At 46.2% G+C, this 21,486-nt stretch overlaps 1 protein-coding gene across 10 annotated transcripts in view; it reads left to right on the top strand.

The window, feature by feature from the left end:
- CADPS (calcium dependent secretion activator) overlaps positions 1 to 21,486 on the top strand; it is a 447,566-nt gene that overhangs the window by 396,065 nt on the left and 30,015 nt on the right. For all 10 annotated transcript variants that reach the window (XM_059663078.1, XM_059663082.1, XM_059663077.1 and 7 more), the window contains 2 exons: positions 7,257 to 7,289; positions 13,886 to 13,993. In XM_059663078.1, the coding sequence (XP_059519061.1) occupies positions 7,257 to 7,289; positions 13,886 to 13,993 (141 nt within the window). The remainder of the gene's footprint in view (positions 1 to 7,256; positions 7,290 to 13,885; positions 13,994 to 21,486) is intronic.

Raw genomic sequence — 21,486 nt, forward strand, 5'->3', positions numbered from 1 at the left:
TTTAAGTCCTTAATCCACTTTGAGTTTATTTTTGTGTATGGCGTAAGTTGGTGGTCTAGTTTCTTTCTTTCTTTTTTTTTTTTTTTGCATGTATCTGTCCAGTGTTTCCAACACTGTTTATTGAAAAGACTGTCTTGACTCCATTGTATGCTATTGTCTCCTTTGTCAAATATTAATTGAGTATAATGGCTTCGGTTGATTTCTGGGCTGGCTGCAGAAATTTTTAAAGCCAAAGGTCGTAGCCAATTTTGCCAGTCTCTTGAGATGGTGGTGTGGTCAGCGTTTCCAGGCAAAAGCGGAGAAATCAGCTCAGAGCCCTTGTGAAGTCAGACAAGCAGAGGTGGAGCGTAAATTGTTTCCTTGGCCGATTTTTTCCCCAAGAGACCGTGGGGAGAAAGGAGAGCTCGGGCAGTCGCTAATGCAGTGGTATCTGTACAGACTTTTTCCCTCCCATCTTTGAGTCTGACCCACCAGATTTCTGTTTGCAAAAAGGGCCTAATCCACTTTTTTTGTCTGTGCATTGATTTAATAGTATCAAACCCTGAGGCCCGCGTGGTCTGCACCTGGGTTGCTTTTTCCCCTAATGAAGCCAGGGAAGTGGCTTAAGCCCCCGCCGCGCTTCCTATCAAAGCTTCACAATGATTAACGCAGGTCCCCTTGTTAGGAGCGGGCAGAAGAAAATCCCTTAGTCATCGGCATTGTGCAAAGCCCGGAATGGTGAGTGCTCAATGAAAAGATTACCTTGGGCACCTGAGAAATAATGGAAGAGCTCCACGGAGAACCCATTAAGCCTGCCTCCACACGCTAAGTCAGGTGGAGGGTCGGGTAATTAACTGGGACATTCGGGCCAGAGAAACCGTGTTGGACCTTCTGCCCTAACTGAGTCAGCACAGATAATTATTCAAATCCCTCAGACATGTTCCTGGAGAGGCCATTTTAGGTGGCATCTGCACACACACACACACACACACACACACACACACACCCCAAGACTGGTCAATAGAAGTGGTTTGATGGTGTGTGTTTTTAACTGAATAGTAGGCATCCTAGGGATGGGAGGTCCAAAGCTGTAACTTATTTGCTGTGTGACTTCAAGTCACTTCCTCGCTCTTTACCTCAGTTTCTTCAACTGTAAAAAGGGAATGTGTCTAGGACACCCCTGTTCTCAAAGTTTGTTGTGAGGATGAAATACAACAAATGCTATATTCCCGGCTCCTCACCCAGCAAATCCTCAGCACTCAAGAAGGGTTACTTCCAGATCGTAATTGTTGGGTGGACACAACTCCTGTGAGTGTTGGAGAGATCGTGCCTTCAGACAGCGTCTAAGGACAGGGCCCGGGACCACGGAGCACAGCCTTCACCTGCAGCCACACGAGCAGGCTGCTCACTGTCGGCTTATCCCCGACCCTCACCCTCCACCCCTACAGCCACCCCTGAGCTGCGTCTCCTTTTCGAATCCCTTTCCCAGCACTGGCTGTCTCCAGCGGTCAGGTGGGAGGGGGCCCACGGATACTACTAGAGAAAGGGTAGTTGTCGTCCCACCAGAGGGGATGGTGAGAAAGCAGGGAGTCTCAGGAAATGAAGTCACACTTCTTGCCTCTCCTTCGAGGGTACTCCCTGCTTAGATAGGGTGCCAGACCGGGTGTCAGGGGCAAACCCCTCCCGTCCCCCCAACCCCCCTATGCCCAGGGCACATAGCTGGGTCCCAGAGAGGAATCACAGAGTACACTGGTCTGGGAACGCCCCTGGGCTCGGCCTCAGCTCAGCCATCCTGAGGGAGGGACAGAGGGCTTTGCTATCTGCCCCAGGGCGTCAAGGGCAAGTTCTCTGAGGCATTGGGGTGTTCACAGAATTGGCAGAGAGTATGCCAGACCAGGAATCCGCTCAGACACCTGCTGGTAAGCTGGGGAGTTCCCAGCGTCCTTTGTTTATGGTAGGAAATTGCCTGTGGTCTAGAGGTGGGGACGAGCTTTCTCTACACCAGTGAGCCAGTATGTCCCCTAATCAGGACAGGAACAGGTACATTTTACCGCGCGCCCAGCACTGCTCTGCATGCTTATCTGATTGCCTCATTCAACCCTCTCAGTGTCCCTGAGTAACATTATGATGGCCCCATTTGCAAAGGAGGCTCAAAGAAATGAAGCAACTTGCGCAAAGTCACAAGCTAGGAAATGGCAAAGCCCGAGTACTGACCAGCAATCCTGCCCCATCCTCTTAGTCATGTCACTAGCAGGATTTCTTTTAAAGTTTTTTAAAAAGAGAGAGAAAATTACACACACACTTTTGAGAATCATGGATGGCGAAAAATACATGGTGACAAAATTCTATAAAGTAGGTAGTACTTTTGAAGACATTTATATTTTATTCATCAAAGCATCGACATGTGATGGAAGGAGAGTTTTGTGTCGATTGTAAGGCCTGCTGTGGATCTGATCTGTGCTCCTGGGTTTCTAACCTTGGCGATAACTTCAAAGGCTGGGGGGCGGGGGGGGGGGGAGGGGAGGTGGGCTGGGCGGAGCTGGCTCTTCCTCTCTGTGTAGAGTGCAGCTGGTAAATACACATTCCTAGGGCTGCTTAAAAGAAATAATGCGTAAAGGTAGCACCGTGGACATTGGACAGGAGGGCCTCCAGGGACCAGAGCTCTGACCCTGCTTCTGCCGGTGCCCGCTCTGCTGCGTCTCACCATACCTGCTGTGAAAATGAGCTGGTGGCAGCTGCCTGCCTCTCAAGGAGATGAGCGTGAGAGAACAGGACGCAGCCATGGAGGGAGCCTCACACGGAGGGCTGGGCGCGCACCCAGAGCATCCCAGGCCTCGGCCAGAGCTACCCACAGAGCAGATTTCTGACCCGCACTCGGCTGGACTGAGATAGGTGTCCGCACCTTCGTTGGGCCCCTGTCATTTCACTCATCATCTGGACGCTATGCGCTAGAAGGACCGTGGACAACACTCCACTTGCATTGCAGCCCTTGCGTCACTACAAGAAGACTATGGTTTTCTTTGCCTTTAGCCCTTTTCCTGCAGAATGCCTCTGCTTTCAGTCCCTTACACAGACCCTTCCAGACTCCCCTGTACCCTTATCAACATCCTTCTTCAAGCTCAATGCCCAGAACCAAAAACGGCCCACCACATGTTTCTAACAATAATAGGACCACAGTTTACTCTGAGCCAGTTTTTCCTGTTGTTGTGGGACTGGAGGAAGATCGATAAGACCCCGTGCAAGTCAGCGGTTATCAGAGAAAAAAACAAGCCTCTGGACCTGAAGGCGGTGCCCGTAGCTGAGCGGACGGCTTTCGTTCGTTGCACAGAGCTTGCTCCGTCTTCCCGAGCTGCCTGGGAAGAAGCAGGTTCTGACTGGTGTCATTCTCTGGATTGGAACGGCATGTTAGTGGTAAATGGAGAGTAGGCGTGTTTAAAGGTTGATCATTTCAGCTGCAGCAAAACTCCTACCAACTCTATGGGGCAAAGGAGGCCATTTCCCACTGAGCCATTATTTTGCCAGCACCTGCTCTGACCACTGATGCTTGAATTCCCTGCCCGATTCTGTCATTGGTGTGGAGATCAGGAGTTCCAAAGGGAAAATTGAGGCTCAGGGCTCCTGGCTTCTCCACCTCCTGGCTGAGGTCATTAGCAAATAAATTCTTAAGTTCTATGGGTTTTTTGTGTTCTCAGTCATAAATAGGTATGATGCACAACCCCCACTTTACAGGGTGGCTTAAAGAAGAAACTGTACAGCCCTAGCCAGTTTGCTCAGTGGTTACAGTGTCAGCCTGCAGACTGAAGGGTCTCGGGTTTGATTCCTGTCAAGAGCGTGTACCTTGGTTGCAAACTCAATCTCTGGCCCACGTCAGGGCATGTGCAGGAGGCAACCAATCAATGTGTCTCTCTCACAGATATGTCTCTCTCTCTAATCCCCCTCACTCCCTTCCACTCTCTCTAAAAATCAATGGAAAAAGTATCCTTGGGTGAGGACTAACAACAAAATAATTTTTTAAAAACTATCGGCACATAAAAGTTCTTTGCAAAGTGGAAAACATCCTAAAAGTGTTAGATGTTATTTTAAATGGGGGCGACTTGGAAGAAAGGAAAGCTACCTTTTTGCCCAAACTAAAATCTGGAACAGGAATGGAGAGGAATGATTTGGGGTTTGAATAATTTAATATAAGTATTATTTGTGCAAAATCGGGAACGCGTCCCTCAAAGCTCTTAATGGCCCAGAGCAGTTTGCTTCTCCCACCAGCTTTGCAGGCAGCCAGCTTTAGATAGAAACACTAGTGTCCCGGTGCACAAATTCGTGCACATTGAAAGAAAATTAATTAGAAGAAATATTTTAATATCACTATTTGCCCTTTCTCTATAATAGAAGTGTCAACCAAATTTATGATTGACATGACAGGTCAAAACACATGCACGTGATTGGCACCAGTAAGAGTTTTATATGTTTTGTGCATGCGCGAGTCAACTTAACCTTTTATAGGTATAGAATAAACTTGCTTAATTAGACCTGCTTTCTCATGTAGCTAAACTTTTTCCAGCCCAGTGAAGCACCCCAACTTCTCTTTCAGGTAATTGTCAGTAACACAGCAGTAAATATCAACACGAAGCAGATTATTATTGTAGGTCACACAGAGGGAACAAAGGGTAAAGTATTTAACTGCAGTAGTGTTTGACTATATTCTGCTCAGTGAGAAAACCTGAAGTCATTTTTAAGTTCCACCATTTCTTACTTCTCTTCAGTCAGGTCAAGTTTCTAAGCTTTCTAAATCTCTGTTGTCTTGCTAATGAAAAGAAAATAGGATTCCACCGAGTCTCCTATCTACCTACTCCAGGACTTCTGTAAGGATCAAAAGAGATGAGGCGTGTGAAAACGCTTCACAGACATTTGGTTAAAGTGTAAAATGTTTCCACCTGGCTATAAAGCAAGTCCTGTTCTTGGGCTGAAGAAACTCCAAGGAGGCTAGTTGCTAGGGAGAGGAAGCCAGGCGTTGCTACGTGACATCATTGCCCGGCACCCACAGCCACCTTTCCAGGCTGGGCTGGGCTGGGCTGTTGTCCGCATTTTATGCCATGGGGTCTCAGCTGTGATTCAGTGGGGTGTTGTTCCTGGGTGGTGGTGGGACCTGTGTCCCACTTGGGGTAAGACAAGTGTTGCTTTGTCAGCACCAGGTCCGCAGTGCCATTTCTCTGTAAATGGCCAGTGCATGTCACGGCAGCTCCTGAGTTGAGTGTCTGTCCCCTGATGGTCAGTGCATGTCATAGCAACCGGTCAAACAGTCGGACACTTAGCATATTAGTCATATATATATATATATGTCAGCTTTCAGTGGCTTCTCGATCTGGTCATTCCTCTGCTGTTCCTCAACCATCCTGAAGCCAGAACTGCTCACTAGCCTTCTCTCCTTCCTTCCTGCTACAAATTTTCCCCAAGTGCCCTTTCTAAGGTTCCAAGCACGTTGCTGGGAAGATAGGCATGAGCGAGACGTGCCAATCTATGAGAGACAGACATGGCACAAAAGTGCCTGGCCTGCGTGGCCATCAGGGCGGCAAAGGAAAAGTGTGGGGTCCGGGAGAATTGGTTAGACGGGGGCCTGCGGATCGTCTTGGGTGCTGGCGTGACTCTGGAAGATGGGATGCTTCGCTCTCTCATTGATGAACCGATGTGCGCTCAGCCCTTTAATGTTTACGAAGCACTTTCTAATATTTTCTTCACCTGATCAGGCTCTCAACCCTACAAAGTGCACAGTATTAGCACCCTGTTGTAGAAATCTAGGAACCAAGACTAAGACATACAAGTGATTATCCCAGGGCCAGCTGGTCCTGTCACTTATGGAACTTCTGACTCTAAACCCTAGGCTCCTTCCACCACACACGTTGGCTCATTGGCTTCTCGCCCTGGGAGGTGATGTTTTTCAAAGTATCTCTGTGAAAAGGGCAGGTATCCTCCCCCGGAGTGCTTTGATGTGAGTGGAGGTTGTGATTTCCGATATGGATCACAGCCCAATGTCAAGGGGAAGCCTACCTGAGAGGGGAAAAGACACCCTAACTGCTGTGTGTGCATCACAGCCTTTGTGGTCGCCCATAACACTGGAAACCCTCACGGACCCCAAATACAGCCCCTTAGTCTTACCTGTGCCTAGAGGAGCATGTGTGACCAAATGCAAGTCAGAATGAGGCACATAGAACATCAGCTGGACTCCCACAGATCTTATTCCTCAAACCCCGCTATTGATTGGCCCGGGTTTGCTTAGGAATTTCACATCTTAGCTACTATTTGTTGCATGCTTACTATGTCCCAGGACTTTGTGTGTATTCACACTATGGCGGCAGCTGAAGCAGGCTGGATCTCCATTTCGCAATGATGCGACTAAGCCTCAGAGAGATGAAGTAACTTGCCCAAGGTCACACAGCTAGTAAGTTGAAAAGGCAGAATTTGAACCTGCTCTGACTCCGAACACCATGCTCTCACTCTACTCTGCCAGACTACCCCTCCAAACACTGAAAATAAATTTCATAGCCACTTCCTGCCCTTCCTTCTGGGTTTTCTAGTATTTAAATCCAAGAGACACAACAGCACCCTGGGGACAGTTTTGGAAGGCTCTGGTACCCCTTCTAACACCCACCCACAGACACCCACTTCCCTCTGGGCTAAGGACGCCCACCCACCACATCCCTCTTCTTGAGGAGAGTTCACTGAAGCTGAGAACGGAAGGGTTCAAGTCAGACAAACCTGCAGCCAAATTACACAAAGCCGAAGACTGACACCGGCCTGGGGTGCTTTTCTAGACTGGGGAGCCCTCCACTCATCAGCCGGGCTTTAACTACAGTCATTTTTCTCCCTTTTAAAGGGAGGGAGGAAAATGCAAAGCTCCCACCCCAGCTACAGAATCTCAGTCAGGAAAACTTCACTCTCTTTCTCTTCCCTTTCTCTCCTTCTGTCTTCCTTCCTTCCTCCCTTCCTTCCTCCCTCTCCCCTCCTCCTCCACCTCCTTCTCCCCCCTTCTTTTCCTCCTTCTTCTCTCTGTCTCAAACCACACACACACACACACACACACACACACTTTCTCTCTCTCAAGCAATAAATAGCTATGGCTTGGGGGAAAATAGCAAACAGATTTTATTTTTTCGTACCTTCCCATGTTTCCTGGCCAGCTCCAGGTGCCAGCGTATTGTTGTAACTCTGATGGGGATTCAGCATTGAGCTGTGAACAATTAAACATAAACACCAGCCTCACTCCCATCCTCTTCTTTCCTTCTTAGGTGAAGGCAGCTTCCAAGTATGTGGATGTACCTGTGAGTATATGCAAATTGCCTTTGTGGGTTTGGTGGTTTTTTTGTTTGTTTGTTTATTTGTTTACTTGCGGGGTTTTGTCTTGTTTTGCTTTGCTTTTATGAGAAGTTTGATGGTGCTGTTTTCATTAGTCGCTGCTGAATTGTGTATCTTCCTGAACTGAATCGCCAGAGGGGGGAGGCCACGAACATGTCCTGGTAAAACTGTATCAGATGAGAAGAGGGCCCGGCTTCTTTCATCAGGGAGACGGGTCCTGTTTGAGGGTAACCCCAGTTTGCTCTCATTTTTATTTTCATTAGTTTCTCTGACATATTTCAGTCTGTGGCCACTCACCTCCTCGCTGCATGCGCCCCTTGGAAGTAGAGTCATGACCTAGAAACGTGCACAGGGTGCCGGTATGTTTTAAAGACAAATAAATTCTGAATTTGTTCATTTTGGGGTCAACGCGGCAATTGTTTTAAGGAAACCTTCCCAAACTGTGTGTGATTAGTGCAGACCTCGTTAATGAAGAGAGCTCTCCAAGTTCACAGCCGAAGCACTCGAAGGTGCCCAGGATTTACATTTAAATTGAGGTTAAGTACGCACATGGAGGCGAGAGCGTGGGATTACCTGTGATGAACAGGACACGTTTGTAGGCGGACTCTGCCCTGCCTATTAGCAAAATAAAATTGCAGCGATTTCAGCATATGCCAATGAAGGGGAAGGCAAGTGATTCTGCATCTCCGTTTCTAACAAAAGAGGTGGGAGTCTCTTATAAAATATTAAATTTAGAGAGCTTATCTCAACAACCACCAAGGGTCTCGGACTGAATGTTTCTCATTCTGAACGTGGTTAAGTGCCCTCCTTGTTCAAATACTTCTTTGTTACAATTTGTGTTTCTCTAAAGGGATTTATATTAACATTTAAATTCATTTCCCCAGGAAGTTGAGTGTGTAATGGTTTATTGGCTTATTCCTCACAGGAAGGCAAAATGGAAAATTGGAGTGAATTTGGCATTAGCATATATTGTTTGTTTAATGAAAGAATGTACAATCAATAATTGTGCTTTGAATTTATATAATATTTCTCATCGAGGGACCTCAGGCTCCTTCACAGAGATAATCCTCACAACGAGGGAGAGAAACGCTAAGCAATTTATTTTCCCTAGCCCCAAACTATCAACTTTCAGTTCACAGGGAGCAAACTACTCACATTCTCTGGGCCTGTTTCTCCATCCTTAAAATAGGGATAGTAGTACTCAAGACACGGGTCTGCTGTGAGCTTAAATGGCACACGTGTGTGGAACCCTGGGCGCCAGGCCTGGCCCTCATCAGACATTTCAGCTGCAGGAGCAGGGCACGTGGTGGGGGTGGGCGTGTGAGGCCCACAATCCAGTGCGGGAGGGTGGGAGTGGGGGCTGGATTTGCTGACTTTCGCTCTGGCCTGCCATGGTCTTCCAACAGTAATAGAAACTGGAATTCTCGGCGTGTAACTCAAAGATCTGGTGGCTGAGGTTTGTTTTCTGTCGGCCTCAAAGAAGAGGGAAGATCACACCAGTGAGGGTAGAACAGGTGAGGAGTAGGCAAGGCCCAAATACGCAGAGAAATCTGGTCGGGCAACTCAAATTGACATTTGGGGGAGGTCAGAAAAGTCAAAAACTGGCGATTTCCTCTGGTTCAGACTGACGGTACAGTTGAGGAGAAATGCACAGCAAAACTGCCCTGCTCTGTAGTCATCCCGTGTCCAGGGCTGGGTTATGCTACAGCAGAAGCCTCGCTGGGCTCCGGGGGAACAAAAAGAATTCGCCGAGTCTCCGCCCCCTAGGGAGGCATTAGAAACTGAAGCAGCATGTCCCCAAATGCAGCACACTTACCAGTGATGATGACAATTGCAGCCAAACCTTTTAAAGCACCCACTCTGCGCTGGGCACCTTCAAAGCACTTTACTTTTAATCTTGATAACAACCCCACTTTAAAGATGAGGAAACTGAGGCCCAGAGAGGCTCCCTTCCTTAGGGTCCCACAGCTGCTAAGTGGGGGAGCTGAAATTTCAAGCAGTGCTCTCAACACTGTGCACCTGCCAGCTGGTTTCAGTGAGTGGGCAGATGAACATCTTTATTTGGTTAATTGAGTAATTACTGTACTTTAGTTTTGGAAAAACTAAAAATCATGATGATTTTACCAATTATTATGGCTTAGAAAAAAAGATAAACTTTAAAATTAAGTTGATTAAAGTGTGCTTTATAGCAAATACTATTATAGTGATAGTGTAAATTATCATAATATAGTAACAATAGTATTCCAATAATTATATAGCAATAATAGTATAAGTAATGTTTTGATAAACAATTTTAGAGAAAATAGTGGTGTATAGAAGACATATTCTATGTGTCCACTGTTTACATGTAGTGAATAACAGTAATCATTTACTTCTCAAAACCACCCCCCAAGGGGTAATGTTTTCATCCTGTTCCACAACTGAGGAGAGGAGGGAGGTTAGTTGCATGCCCAGGGCCTCGCGGCCAGTAAGCAGGAGCGTGAACGGTCAGGTGCTCGCCCTTTGACTAAGTGGAGGGAGCCTGCTGGCACTGGCTCCCATGAAAGAGCCTACTGTGTGCATTTCTTTCCAACTCTGTCTTCGATGAGGGCACATTAGCAGCACCAACTGGGCCATGGGGAGAGTATTTACACCATGGAAATTGGCAAGCACTACAAATCAAGGTCGGTTGTTTGTGTTGTTTGGTTTTGTTGTTTTAAGGAGCCAGTTTACCAACACACCAGTGGCCATTGCCTATTGAATTGGTGGTCCCCAAACCAGAATGTGCAGCAGTAATACTTGGCAAGGATTTTGGTCTTGTCTTGTTTTGTTTTCTAATAGAGATTTCTAGCCCCTCGTCTCCAGAGATACTGACTCTGTGGTTCTGGGATGGAGCCTGGAAGTCTCTTTCTCAAGCTCTCCACGTGATTCTGATAGGCAGGTCCAAGTCTGGGAACCAATGGGCTCCATCAGTGACTCGCCACCTTGCCTACGTATTGGAAACACCTGGGGAGCTTTTTACACCCATTAGTGCCAGGTCGCTTGCCAAATTAAAACCATCTCTGGGGCGTGGGGTCCAGGCATCAGTGTTTTTAAAGCTCCCAGGTCCTTAACATCTGTAGCTGGCTTAACAACTATTGGATAAAATCATCTTTCAAGTTGTTTCTAGCTCTGAAGACTGAGTTCATTTGTGTTGCTCTGTGAGGTTGGCACGTGGTTCGCTGGTTTAGTTCTATGTGGGAATTAGTAGTTAGTTACCTTAGAGACCTGTCTCTTAATTATCCACATTAATGGAGAGAAGCGTTATTGCCAGTCATTGAAAACGTGGCATACATCCCAAAGCATCTCTTTGTCTTAGACGAAGTATTCGAACATGGTATACGTGGCAGGTTTGCATTCCCAACGAGGGCTTGCTAAGGGTCCTGAAAAATCTGAATTTGTTATCTCAAACTCAGAAGTATCCTGGTAGGAATAAATTCTGATTTAAATGCCTTATTTTTTCCAAGCCACAGAGTGGACTCTTCGCAATGATATCTTCCACACGTGGATGGAGTTAACTACACAGAGACGAATGTATTTGTTGTTTATTTCATGTCCAAGCCACGTTTAAAATAAGCACTGTAATTGTGGGGTATTAAAACCATTGCCTAGCGTTTTCCCCACTGTTTGTAGATAGCAATGTGGTATCAAGCCTAATTTCTCTAATAGCATCGGTTGTTTAGCCAAGAAAAATTCCCATCTATAATTACAAGTTAGCTTGTTTGTGTGTAAACAGTTTTTATTTTAACCATTTGGTTGGAAATCTACTTAAAATGCATTACGCATCCACCCCTGCCGTTTTAAATAGGGAACTGGCCGTACTTCAAGGCTTCCTCCATGCGGGAGGATCACCACGGTGACTGTGACTCCCAGGACCCCCGAGGGGTAGGGTAGCTTGCCTCTCCCAGACCCCAACTGGCGGTGACCCTACATGTGTGGAGCTACCGTTTGGCAGCCTTTTCCCCCATACAGGGCACAGGGAAAGCAGTAGTTCTCTATTACCAACTCACCCCTTGCTGGCCACCAATGGGATGGAAAGCAAACTCCTGGAAATTGGATGGAAAGCTGGTTAGAAAGGAAGATGGTTGTGAGTGGGGGCCTGAGGACTCTATTAAAAGAAAACTACACATTTTCCTGCAGAGATTTTGTCATTTTTATTTTGACGGTGGTTTCTCTGAGGCCCTTTTTTCTTCTTCTTGGTTCCAAAGTAGATTATAAAGGTAGGTAAGGCTATGAAATAATATAACATTCGGGGGCTCGATGTTTATATAGTAATATATGGCTTTTAAAGCACTTGAACATACTTTATTTTAGCTGATAATCATAATAATGTTTAAGATAAGTAGGGAGTTTTAATCCCGTTTTACAGATGGTATAACTAAGGCCCGGAGAAATTTAAATGATTTTCACAAGTTTCCATTTGTGGGGGATCCAATAAAAAGCCCTCACTTAACGTCATCAATAGGTTCTTGGAAACTGTGACTTTAAGTAAAATGACAACTAACAAAAACGATTTTAGCATGGCTACTGGCCATCAACAAGAGTCAAGTTCCTGGGGCATCTTGTCACCATTATAACAGAAAGACATGGAAGGAAACAATGTTAGTGGAGGACCTGCCGTAGAGAGACTGAGAGCGTTGGAAAGGAGGTGGGAGGGACTTATTTATTCATGGATTTGTTCATTCAGCAAACATTTACCAAGCACCTACTGTGTGCCAGGCATCCAACTATGTGCTGAGGATACAGTAGAAAATAGAGCAAATAAAGTCCCTGTAGTCATGGATTTTAGGTTCTAGTTGTCCCAGACAGGCAAAAGACAGTAACTAAATACATAGTACAATGTCAGATATTGGTAAGTGCTATGAAGGACAATTAAACACAGTCAAGAAATAGAGAATTATGGAGTTTCTTAACTACCTGGGGAGATGAATCATCCTGTGTGGGGTTTTTTAATCAAACTTTTTAAAACTTAATTGCCCCTTTGAGGATAACAAATGTGGTGAAAATACCAATTACTGTGGATCGCTGTTTCTATCACTGAGGGTCACTGATCTGTCTGCAGGCTGTGGCTTTGGGTCTTAGCTCTACTGTGGCTGCATGTGTCCTGGAAAAGGCCATGTCTGCCACTAGCAGCACCAGGAAAAGAATGGAAACAGTAATAATAAGTTTCTCAGATCCCCCAGGTAGGGGTCCCTATCCCCACGGAGATGCCTTTTGATACTGCCACAGGGAGAGGAGGAGAGAGGTGCCTTGAGAACGGAGAGCTATCGCTTCCATCTCATTGGAGACCTCTATTGTTTGCTATCATGAAACTGCCGCAATTATAGGCCCTGTCACAGAACCTGCTCAATCCATCCCATGAAAATTGCTTAAAAGTGTAACAGTTGACTGCTGTGGCTTTGGGTTGTCTTCATTGTTTTTCAAATTAATACCTTGTCATTGTTTCAGCAGGTGTTAAGAAATGTTACTAGCATCCCAGGGGCCAAGCATTGGCCCTTTGCTTGATAATTGTTTGCTTTGTGTTTGAAAAAAAATACAGTCCTACTGTTTCCAAACCTTCCTCATTTTCACCCTGGAAATTACACAGAAGTGTTAACTAACTTCAATTTGCAGTGCTTGACAGTCCCGTCTTGTAGGGAAATGATACTTTGTGATCTAAGGTAAATCACAGTAATGAAAGCTAATCTTTTTAGTTATTAGCAGACATACATATCTGCTGTGGAAATTTAAGGGGTTTGTGGCAGCTCTCCTAATGACCCATATTACAATGTCTTAATAGGTTTCTTTGGAGATAACTTTGATTACGACATGTCAACCAGTGTGCTTTTTTTTTTCTTAAAATAAATCATTTCCTACACTGTACTGTATGAACCACCCGCTTACCTTTCCAGAAAATCTAATTTATTTAAAAATCAAATCCTTTGCCCCTGCCCTTTTTTTTTTTTTTTTTTAATCCTTGGACTATAAGCTGCACCCAGGAGCAAAGACAAATGGTTGAATGTCTTCTGAGTAAACTGATGAGGAAATACTACATACTCCGGTTAAATTACCCCCCAAATGTGACTTGGGTGGGTGGAAGGGGTATAGATTGAACTCTGATTTCTTTACTTAGCACTTTCTTAATGTTTTTTAAAGGAAAGGGGGCGGGAAGGCTGTCACCTTTCTAATGTTACAGTAAGGAGAGACCATGGAAGACAGAGTATATGTGGGTATTTTTTAAAGGGGAAGAGGGCTCAATCCCTCCCCCCCCCAAAAAAAAAAATCCAGGTAATGTCTCTGGGTTACCCAGTGAATATTTATTCATTAGAGTATCTTTTCCAGGAAAAAAAAATTAATAGTAGAAAAATATGTATAAAACCCTGTAACCCCGACTCCCTTCTTAGCCAGGTATGGTTTCCAGAAAGTGCAGAAGGCTCAAATAGCCATTCTGACCAGTCCGGGCTGTGAACAGCTGGGAGCTTGGAACTCCCGCAAGAGGGAGCGGGGAGGAGAGAGGAAAATGCAGGGGCGAATGCCATTTTCACGTTCTCCTGTTTCTTTGCAGAAACCCGGGATGGACGTGGCCGATGCCTACGTGACTTTCGTCCGCCACTCTCAGGATGTCCTTCGTGATAAGGTCAATGAGGAGATGTACATAGAAAGGTTATTTGATGTAAGTAAATGCCTTCTCCTCCTTGCAGACCAAGGAGGAGACCCTCCAAAATGTGACAAAATAAGAGACAGGAGGATAAGTCACATTTTGAGAACATGGGTTGGTCCCGACTCAAACAAAATCTTTTCCTCTCATTCTGCCTTAGGCTCCTATCTGTCCTGTGTCTGTTCCGAGCCCACCCTGGTGTGGCGCGTCTCAGCCCCCATCCGTGTGGCACGCAGGGCGGCGCACAGCCTCTCGGCCAGCAGGCTCGGTCCTGCAGGACGCTTGGGGGCAGCTTTCCCTAACTGGCAAAGACCTTTCCTGGTCATGGCTCTCCTCCTTGCAATCTGGCCTTGCTGTAGGGAATATTCTCGTGGGAGGGCGGAGCCAGGTCCCCTCCTGGGGGCGGACCCTCCAGGACACCAGCTGTGGCGTGCAGATGTGCCTAACTGTGGCATTGTGACCACTTCAAAAAGGATTCGTTTCTGGGAGACTAGAGATCCTTACTTAGCCCTGGGTTTTGGCAAATGCTTATGTTAGAGCTGCTCGGTCATTTGCCGCTCTAAGCCAAGGTGCCCCCTGCCCACCCTCCCACTTGAAAATTTGGGACAAAGAGCAAATGCACAAAGAGCACCCACATCAGGCTGCCGACCCAGACCGAGCTTTGGACACACAGATTTCCGACGGCTCACGGGGGCCTCGCGCTCTCACTTCCACCGGCACTGTGTCTGCACTCCCAAAGCAAGCCGCTGAGCCAAAAGGAAAAAGGAATCTGCTTTGGTCTCCAATCGCCCACCTCTTTCAGGCCAAAGCAGCCGGGGCTGTCTGATCTAGCCAGATATTTTGCTTCCAGTTTCCACTGCATTTGCCAGTGTAGCCCGGCCAGAGTGCAGGGACGCAGACGCCCTTGTCTCGTGTGGCTCTAACCGTGCCGCCTACTTCTGTCTCGTGCAGCGTGAGCCCCTCCTGTCCAGGTTCCCGTGTTTTCGGTGCCAGCCCGAACGTTAATGTTTTGGTCTACAATGGGATCCGTGTTTCTACATTTCCCTGTGATTGTGTTCCGTTTACATTGCGTTTGTGTGTGTGTGTGTGTGTGTGTGTGTGTGTGTGTGTGTGTGTGTGTGTGTTCTGCAGCTCAGTGAGCTCATTGTTGGCACCGCTGAGGGAATTGCAGCTCCTGACTTTTATATGCCTTGTCTTCCAGCTCATTTGCTTTCCTCGTGTGTTGAAAAGGCCCCTTTCTTTCTTTCTTTCTTTCCCCATCATCCGCTTTCTGTGCTCAATATCGCTCCTTCCTCCGCATCTCCTTTCTCCGAGAAACCCTTCTTACTTTTAATTCCCACCCGTCCCCTCTCGGGTTAAAATGGAACTTATCTCTCATGTCAAATGTTTTATCACATTATACGAAGTGGCATGAATCAGAATCAAATAATCTTCCTGTGTACATCTTCTAGCATGACCCGCGCCCACTGAGAATGCCTCATGCCTGCACTGAGCTCTCGGCGGGCCCTCCCCCTGCCTGCATGCTGCCTCTATGACAGGCCTGAGCCCAGAATGCCCGGGGGGACGGCCCCCCACCCCATAGGCATTGAAAACAGGCCGGCAGCACCCTCGGGTCTGCGGTTAGGGGTGTGGACACACTGCCCATCTCCACTGAATTAAATTCCAAGCCACCCATCTCCCAGAAGTCTGTGGATTGTTCTTTTCAATGCCTAGGTTGCCTTTCCCCCACTTCGATCAGTATCTTCTGATTCTCACTTTTGTGTGGCCTTTGCGTGCGTGTGCGTGTGTGCGTGTTCCTGTGTGAGCGTGTATGCGAATGACCTCATGCTCTCGCAAACTTTAAAACAACTGGTGCTAAATCTGATGTTTCATCTGCAGTTTCGCCTCCTGCTCCATTAGCAGATGCCCGGCGCTGCCCTCTCTGTCTGTTTAATGAGAAGGACAAGGGGACTTTTTTTTAAGGCAGCCCTCTCGAAGGCAGCCGGACAGGTTGTCCTCTTCTGTGACCTCTTTAAAGGGAAAGGGCAGCTGAATTATTTGAAAAGTAAGAGTCCAGGCTTGGCTCGCACAGATGGCAAAAGCAGACTGGTCCGACTACTGAAGAACGCAGGCAAACTCAAGCCCTCGGGCCTTTCGTGTGAATGAATACTGAAAAGAAAAATGAATAATGAAAAACAAAAATGAATATGTTTTTCAGAAAGCAAATTACGTTTAAGGCGATGCGAAAATTCACAAATGTTCCGGCCCCTTGGTGAATTCCACGCTGACCAGCGTGAAATGGCCTCCGCAACATGGTGAGAACCCCCACAATTTAGTCTTGGATTGTGCCGGTTCTGTTTTCCTGAGGGTGTCTTAGTTCCAGCCCTCTGAGGATCGCACTTTCCGGACTCCACCATCACAGTCATTCCCTGAACATCAGCAGCTTCTTTAGAGATAAATCTCTTTGCCATTGACTTCCTTACTTTTCAAATAACCTGCTCCCCGAACTCCCAGAACATTGGGACCAGGCAGCCTCACTGAGGAAGCGCAGAAAAGTTACTAACTCTGTCATAGATTTGAAACATTTGTCGTTTAAAAAACCCAAGTTGCTCAAGAAGCTTCATTACCATGCCGTGTCGGTAATTTAATTCAGGACTTACTGTTTTTCTATAATCTAGCAGCAAAACATCAGATTACCAACATGTTTGATTATTTTCGGCTTCTGTTTCCTCAAGCATGGTGTTTATTTCTTTGCATATCTGCACTGCAGGGCCCTGGTGTCCACCGAGCTGAGCAAGGGGACAGGAAGGGGAAGGCAGAGTCTGTGAAACCTGCCACCCTAAATTCCTGCAGCAGCGGCCTGCCCTCGCCACGGCATTCCTCCCGACGGGGGTCCTGGGGCAGGTTTCTAAACAATTGGCAGAGACCTATAGAGAAAAACGTCGATCTGAGAGGTTTCTCTTCCAAATTGTTGCCTTTTGACAAATGGCAAAAATGAATAATAGACAATTAGCATTTTGAATGAGGGGGGATCTATATCTCTGGGATTGTTTGCTGTTTGGGGGCTGTTGGTTCTGACTGTTGTGGCATTCTCTGGTGGTTAGTTCCTGCTGGCATCTGTCATTCCCAGGCGCGTTCTCAGGGATCCTGTTGTGTTTTTAGCTGTGTTTCTAAGTCTTGGTTTTATTTACCTGATAAGTCCTTTACGTTCTTGCTATTGAGTATGAGCCCCCTCTTTGGCGTTTTGAGAGTGCCTTGTGGGGAAGGCTGGTTGGCATTGGTGTGGGTTCATATCTGGGAATATTTGGACTAATAGCTGGTCGTTGAATGCGTGCCTCTTCCGTGTCAGCCAGGCCTTCATTTCAGTGCTCTCTCGGAGCTGGTTTTCTCTCTGCCTCGTCATGTACTTTTGGCTGGAACTGGGTGCTTGTGGGGGATTATCGGCATAGCATTTGGGGCTCTATATTTGATGTTCTGCATTTTTATCTATTTTATTATGTAACATAAGAACAGCTTTCTAAATTCATCTTCACCGTTTTTGTTTTTTTTAAAGCAGGCATTCTCTAGATTTATTGGAGAAATATATTCCAACATAACGTTGCCTAACCAGGTCTTTTTAATGCAGTGAAAGATTGCCTGTGTGTTAATATAATTGATTTACAGAGGCCTATAAAATACCTTCAACTTTTTTGGTAATGCCCCTAACTGTCCAAAATTAAGTGCTGATTGGAAAAGAGCCCTCGGACGACTTTGCATAGTATTTCAGATATGCAGCTGTACATTTTTATCTGCATTTTGTCTTTTTTTTTTTTTTTCTAAAAAATGACCTGCAATTGTAAACTGGTTTCGGTTACTGCAAAGTAACAGTTTACAGAATTTTGAAACAAAGGCAAGAGAATATGTACAATAGCAATGAATTTAAATTTTATTAAAGATACTGAATTTTTAAAAGAGAATCAGATTGCTGTCAGACTCAAGGGGAAGCCTGGCCTCCTTGAAAATTATTGCTGACTTTTAAAGAAAATATAAAACATGGATATGAAATCATCTCCATCTTCCTACAGCAGCAAATGAGAAGGATCTCACAGCCCAAGAAATAAGTCAAAGGCAGCGATTTAAAAGCTCGAGTGTCCATAAATCATGCAGATGGCTCTCCCTCTTCTCTGGTGATTAATTCAACATCTTCCCCAAAACAGAAACATGCTTCTTGAAATTAGAGATCAGATCATCAAGAGAAGCACCTAAGATTTCAAGGTCTAAACAAAAATTAATTTCTTTTCTTTCCTCCTTGTACTTCTTGAAGACACAGACTGAGAAGAAAATCAGGATTAAGAGAGATTGTAATGCTTAGAGCGAATTCATCTGCTTAACCCTCCCAGGCTCGGAGATGAGTGATTAAAAGCCATCCGCACTTGGATGCGGTCCACACTGGGTTGTGCACCGCACTGGCTCCTGCACCAGGCCCGGAACATTTGCCTGGAGATGATACATGGATTATATAGGTCAATTATACGCTTAATCTGCTTTCTGGAGGATTAGGTTTTCGCAGATTGACTCTGCGTTTGGCTTCTCCGTGGCAGTTACCAGATCAGGGAGGGGCGAGTTTCATGACCCCGTCAGTGTCGGGTGGGGCGCTGCCTGGGTCCTTTGCCTTGCACCGATTTCCACTTGCTGTTCCATTTTCAAATCGTAGATGTGTCCACTTTAGGTGTCAGCACAATCATTGAGTGTGAATATTTCCCTTTAAAGAGGCAATTGGAAAAATGAAACCTCTGCCTATTAAAATGGACAGGGTGGGGCAAAATGACGTTTATAGTTGTGAGTACCCCAAACAGAGTTCATTCTTGTATTATTATTTATTAATTATTGTATTATTTTCCAGGCTAGCCACTGTAAACCTCCTTGTGCCCCACCCTGGATTTGCTGTATTCGTGTGTGAAACCACAGGTGACCTTATTTTAATAACCTTATTAAATCACAGAATCGCTCTCCTGGTGCACATACCAATCAAAGTAGGAGTCTGTCTGCTTGAGGGAGTGAGTACGGAGGAACAGGCTACAAGGAGAACATGTTATTATGTAAAATCTGCAAGGTGCCCACCCACTGTCCGGGTGAGGGAAACTATTTCCAAAAGTGCGCGGTGGGGAGTGGTGCACTGGGCTCCGCAGTCAACAGGCTGCAGCTCTCGGGGCGGACTACACAGAAGCCAGGCGCTGGCCCCGTGGACGGAGAGAGTGCGTGGTCTCCCCTGGAAGCAATAAGCAGGCTTGACTGCCCCAAATGGGGACTCTGTGTAGTGACCATGGGCCCCGCTTCTGGAGCCTCCAGACTTCACCTCTGATCCTTACAAGCTGGGTGACCGACAAGGTGTTTAGTCTCTGAGCCTCGGCTTCTCCACCTACCTAACGAGATGATGATAAGCAAAACCTTCTGCCGGAGCTGACCAGGGTGAAAGGCTGTGCGCAGCTGCAGCCCGGGCCCTGGGGCAGCCTTTGGAAAGTGTCAGCACCACCACCATCACCACCGTTTCATCTTCACCATCACTGAGGTGGGGTGCTTTTCTCAGACATCTTTTTCTTGTGAAACAAAACTCCACATCCGCCCTCAGGTGCTGTAAGAGCCTTGCTGTCACTTTCAGACATCAACCCCCCGTTGGCATAGAATTGCTTGGCAGAGGGGCCTGGCGGCCCTTTTTACCTGTGGTAACACACCGTTCCGAAACAGGCAGGACAGCTGTGGTCAGGACCGGGCTGTGAAGTGAGCCAGACAAGAGCGGGAATCCTGATTTTGCCATTCTGGGCTAACTTCCGGTAAACTACGTAGCCTCTCTGAGCCTCAGTTTCCCCATCTGTAAAGAAATTGACTTCTTATAGTTGTTGGAAGACTAAATATCATATTGGGTGTAGGCTGTTGTAATGAAATATTCAGCAAGTCTTTTATTGTCATCATCATCATCTCGTAGAGCTGTTCATTCCTTCAATAGATGTTGAAATGACCTAGGCCCATCCCCTACACCAGTGGTCGGCAAACTGTGGCTCGCGAGCCACATGCGGCTCTTTGGCCCCTTGAGTGTGGTTTTTCCACAAAACGCCATGTGTGGGTGCGCACGTACAGTGCGATTGAAACTTCGTGGCCCATGCGCAGAAGTCGGTATTTTGTGGAAGAGCCACACTCAAGGGGCCAAAGAGCCGCATGTGGCTCATGAGCCGCAGTTTGCCGACCACTGCCCTAAACTAAACTGCAGTACATTAGCAAATAAATCAGAACTGGCCTTTTGAATTCGAGGAGTTTGGGGGCGGGGCGAAAGGGAGAAGAGGTTAATACCTCTTATTATTACAGATGCAATATACATACCTTGTAGACATTCAGAAAATACGGCTAAGCAAAAATGAGAAAATGTTATGTTCCCAGCACCCAGAGATTATTACTTGAGCTTTTATTCATTTGGATCTTGTTCTGCGTGCTTATATACATTATGTACTTTGTACTAAAATAACTAAGGAAAAAATTGCTTTTTTAAGTTAGTGATCTTCATTTTCCTTGTCAACAAATGTTCATCTAATACACTACCCATATTCAAAATTCCCCACTTGTCCCAAAATATTCTTTTTTTTTTAATCCTCATCCAAGGACATGCAGAAAGGAAGAGAGAGAGAAACATCAATTGGTTGCATTACATACGTGGCCTGACGGGATAGAACCCCAAATTGAGGTATGTGCCCGACCGGGAATCGAACAGGCAACCTTCCGGTGCACAGGGCAGTGCTCAACCAGCTGAGCTACTCTGGCCGGGCCCCACAGTATTCTTTACAGCTGGTTTGAGCCAGCGAGGATCCAGGGCAGCCCCACACGCATCTGGTTGTGACGCGCTTTGCATTTCTTTCTCCCAGCACTGGCCCTTCTTTCCTGAGCCTGACTTGTTAAGAGGACCCGCGCCAATTGTTCTGCAGACTGGAGGAGTTTATTACTATCTAAACATAGAACTGATTTGAAGAGGAAAAAAAAATCTAGCTGAATTCAACCAAGTAGTTTTTTTAGACATAATTAGTAACTCAGCATAATTCAATCAGGGTTTTTTAAAGCTGTCCTCTGTGTGTAAGGAGAATTTCTGAAGCTAGTTTAAAAACAAACAAACAAACAAAAAAAAAAAACCAAAGACAATAAACCCACAGAGGCCAGGACACAGGTTGGCCATGTGAAGACCTGCGGGGATTTTACCTCCTGTGTTAGGGAATAGATATCTGAGCTCAATAGGTAAATCTAAGGTCCATGGCAGGGGTGGGCAAACTTTTTGACTCGAGGGCCACAATGGGTTCTTAAACTGGACCGGAGGGCCGGAACAAAAGCATGGATGGAGTGTTTGTGTGAACGAATATAAATTCAAAGTAAACATCATTACATAAAAGGGTACGGTCTTTTTTTTCAATAGTTTTATTCATTTCAAACGGGCCGGATCCGGCTTGCAGGCCATAGTTTGCCCACGGCTGGTCCATGGTCATGGCCCAGTATTTCCTGTGTCACTGTAACTG

Source organism: Myotis daubentonii, chromosome 14 (genome assembly GCF_963259705.1).
Source record: "Myotis daubentonii chromosome 14, mMyoDau2.1, whole genome shotgun sequence".
Classification (NCBI taxonomy): Eukaryota; Metazoa; Chordata; class Mammalia; order Chiroptera; family Vespertilionidae; genus Myotis; species Myotis daubentonii.